The sequence below is a fragment of the Mandrillus leucophaeus genome, unplaced genomic scaffold, assembly GCF_000951045.1.
Source record: "Mandrillus leucophaeus isolate KB7577 unplaced genomic scaffold, Mleu.le_1.0 Scaffold12706, whole genome shotgun sequence".
NCBI lineage: Eukaryota > Metazoa > Chordata > Mammalia > Primates > Cercopithecidae > Mandrillus > Mandrillus leucophaeus.
Genome location: NW_012101106.1, coordinates 51 through 1,362, shown reverse-complemented (window position 1 = coordinate 1,362; position 1,312 = coordinate 51). Strand labels below are relative to the sequence as shown.

The 1,312-nt window shown below is 55.6% G+C and overlaps 1 protein-coding gene across 1 annotated transcript; it reads right to left on the bottom strand.

Moving 5' to 3' along the window:
* Positions 1-11: 11 nt before the first annotated feature.
* Positions 12-416, bottom strand: LOC105533647 (receptor expression-enhancing protein 6-like; the record flags this gene model as incomplete). Its single annotated transcript, XM_011972127.1, has 2 exons — positions 12-218; positions 299-416. Coding segments are annotated over 2 exons (325 nt in total), but the record flags the coding sequence as incomplete, so codon positions are not given.
* Between the last annotated feature and the right edge of the window lie 896 nt (positions 417-1,312).

Sequence of the window (1,312 nt, the reverse complement as noted above, 5' to 3'; positions counted from 1 at the left end):
GACCTCCTGGCCCCAATACCTCCCAGGAATCCCCAAGCCCCATGCGCTCCATGGCTGTACCCGCCCTGGCAGGGCCCACCTTGCCCACGTAGTAGAAAGGGAACCAGGACAGGAGTAGATCGCTGAAGAACTCGGCCAGCCCGAACAGGGCGTACACCACCCAGTACGTGAGCCACACAGTGTCGTCGTCCTTGCTTGGGCTCTCGATAGCTTTGATTCTGCAGGGAGGCGCAGCAGGGTCAGGGGCTGCCCGGGAGCCCCCAGATCCCCCCACGTGGGCAGCCAGCCGTGCACTCACGATGCATATGCGGGGTAAACAAATCCGATGAGATTGCACAGCAGAGACGCTCCGTATCCGAACAGCAGATACAGGCTTAGCAGAGTGACGGCTCCTGCGGGAGAGAGGTGGCGGTGTGCTAGGGCCAGGGACCTGCTGAGTCCCTATGACAGTACCCAGGCTTCCTTTCAGTCGACAGAGACTGCAACCTCCTCAGAAGCCTTGGTGATGCCTCTAGGATGTGTCCACTGCCCCCGAAGTGTCTGTGCATCCCCTCATCGTGCCCCTAGGCCCCGAGCCTTGTGTCTGTAACTGGTCAATGTGTCCATGTCCCCCACCATGGTTGAGAGCTCCCCAAGGGCAGGCAGGAGCTTGACACTGGGCAGTGGGGGTGGGTGCAGAATAGCTATCCAATAAAGTGTTTGCTGAGTGAGTAAGTGTAATCTGGCCAGATGTGGTGGCTCACGCCTGTAATCCCAGCACTTTGGGAGGCCGAGGTGGGCGGACCGGGCAGGCAGACCACCTGAGGTCAGGGGTTCGAGACTAGCCTGGCCAACATGGTGAAACCCCATCTCTACTAAAAACACAAAAATTAGCCAGACTTGGTGGCGGGCGCCTGTAATCCCAGCTACTTGAGACGCTGAGGCGGGAGAATCGCTTGAATCCAGGAAGTGGTGGCTGCAGTGAGCAGAGCTTGCGCCAGTGCACTCCAGCCTGGGTGAGATTCTTTTTTAAAAAAAAAAAAAAAAAAAGAATGAGCATAATCTGCAATGATAGGCATCTCATTCCAGGCCCTATGGGAGGCGCTGGGAAACGAGGCTAATGTTTCAACATAAGGGATGGGAGACGCCTGCAAGGGAGGCCAGGCTGTCATGAAGACTTGGTTCCAGAGCTGAGAAACGCAACTGTTTCATCTGTTATCTTAGTGCAGGGTTTCTCTGCCTTGGCACTGCTGATGTTCGGGGCTGGGTCATTCTTTTTTTTTTTTTTTTTTTTTTTTTTTGTTGAGACGGAGTCTCGCTCTGTCACCCAGGC